At 35.5% G+C, this 2,425-nt stretch overlaps 1 protein-coding gene across 1 annotated transcript; it reads right to left on the reverse strand.

The window, feature by feature from the left end:
* Positions 1-2,007, reverse strand: EIN_069580 (hypothetical protein; the record flags this gene model as incomplete). The annotated part of the gene is made up of 2 exons (XM_004182852.1): positions 1-39; positions 99-2,007. Coding segments are annotated over 2 exons (1,948 nt in total), but the record flags the coding sequence as incomplete, so codon positions are not given.
* Positions 2,008-2,425: the final 418 nt, after the last annotated feature.

Here is a 2,425-nt window from a genome sequence, read left to right on the forward strand (position 1 = left end):
AAATAATTTTTTCACACAGAGTGCATCGTCCACTCACGGCTTCTATACAATTTCAAGTAATTTGCACTTTCCATTTTCCATTTCGTAGAGGTCAAGACATTCAGTGCAATTCTTTGTTGATGTCTCATTTTCGTTCAAATAGTTAACACACATTTTGCATCCATTCATGTCAGTACATTGCTTGCAGTAAATGTCAGGGTAATAGCCTACAGTACATGTACTACATATCACCTGTTTGTAGTTCTCTATTTTCATATACCCACAGGATATACAACTATCGTAGATGTCTGTACATTGCATACACATTCCATTGTTTATATAATAGTCCTCGTCACATAAAGTACACGTTTTCTTGGTCGAATCAATTGCAGAACAATTCACATCGCTTGCTAATATCGTCTTTCCATTGTACATAACAACATTTGATGTTTCTGTTGTTATTTGAACACATTTGCTACCCACTAATATGTAATTGTCTATACACTCAGAGCATTTCCCATTATCTCCTCGAGTCTTACAAGTGCCCATTTCTTTGCAAATTCCATCAATTAAAATGTCAGTTGAGTTCTCACAATTGTAGCATTTTTGTGTTGCTATTTGACACCCCAAATCTCCACATCGGTCACATGTAATACATTTCGTCTTTGTATCATCCATGAAAAATCCATCTTTGCATGCATCACATACTACCGAACTTCCTTCGTTGTGACATTTAACACAATTGGCACTATTTGTTGCAACGGAACAAATTGAGCACTTTCCAAGTGAGTCAACAACTTCTCCTAATGCGCAACTTAGACATTTTATCGCATCACAAGTTAAACAGCCTTTAGTCACACAATCAACGCAGTGACTTGTTGAGTCAACGAAGTACCCAGTAATGCACTCACTGCATTTATCAAGTGTTGTGCATTTTGTACACTCAGATTTGCACTTTTTACATGTGTTCTTCTCATCAACAAAGTAATTTGTGGTTGTGGGGCACTCGGTGCAATTCTTCTCGTCTTCTTTAAACTTCAAATCTGCAGAACATTTAGTGCACGTGTTGTTATTAATACAGTCTAAACAGTTTTCGACACATCTGTAGCAATATCCATTGTTATTGAAATATCCACTTTTACATATTACACATTGCTCGGAATTACATTGAGAACATTCACCATAAGATTCACACGTTCCACATGCGTTTCCAATAACCATAAACCCTTCTTCACAAGTCTCACAATGTGTTGTGTTAGAACATTTTGCACAATTAGTTACACATTTACTACATATGCCAGTTTCAGTCATGAAATATCCTTCTGCACACTCTTTACATGTATTTAAGTCACAAAGTGAACATCCTTCGTATTTAGTCGAACACAATTTGCAATTAGCGTTTTCTAAATAACAATTCTGTTGACAAGAAATGCACTTTGTTGCATCACAATTGGCACAGTTTGTATATCCTGAGCAATTATAACACTTTGAGTCAACTGGACTTTCGCCATTAACACACTTTATACAGTTTGTGCTGTTACACTGTTCACACAATTCAAATTTGGAGCAATTATAACACGAATTTTCATATGGAGTGTATGTCCCATTGCATATTTGACACTCACCATTATCACATTGAACACAATTGCTTTTACAGTGCATACAACCTCTTTCATTAACTCCATATCCATCTTGGCATTTGGTACAACTATCTTCATCACACTCATCACATTGTTCTGAGAATAAAGAACACGATACACATTCTCGTGTTGTCGAATCATAATAATTCTTTTCAGCACATGCTAAACAGTTGTTGTTGACACATTCTAAGCATCCGGTGTATACATTCGAACACAATTCACAACCACTATCTAACCGTGTGTATCCAGGCATACACTCTTCACATGTTCTTTCTGAACACACAGAACAATTACTTGGGCATTTGTAACACGTTTCTCCAACTGCGGTGTACCCATCTGAAGGACATACACCACATTCTTTGATGTCGGGATGATATAATAAATTCATACTGCATTTATCACATTCATTTGTATTATGACATGTAGAACAATTTGTAATACAATTTGCACAGGTTTCTGATTCAGTTAAAAAGGTTCCTTCAATACATGATAAACAGTTTGTCTCATTACAAGTCAAACAACCACTGGTGTGTTCTGAACAATTAAAACAAGAATTATTCACAACGGAAAACCCTTCTATACACGAAGTGCAGATGTCAGTCGTATTACATGCAACACAATTTTCATCAGTACAATTCAATACACAAAGTTCATTTTCTAATTTGTAACTTTCTGCACACAATGAACAACCAGTAACGTTACAATCAACACAATTTTCTATGTACGAACAGCTGTTACATTTATTATTGAAAAGACCATATCCCGATTCACAAAGTGCGCACTTATTATTAGTACAATTATTACAA

Source organism: Entamoeba invadens (genome assembly GCF_000330505.1).
Source record: "Entamoeba invadens IP1 unplaced genomic scaffold scaff_1105074726193, whole genome shotgun sequence".
Taxonomy (NCBI): domain Eukaryota; phylum Evosea; order Mastigamoebida; family Endamoebidae; genus Entamoeba; species Entamoeba invadens.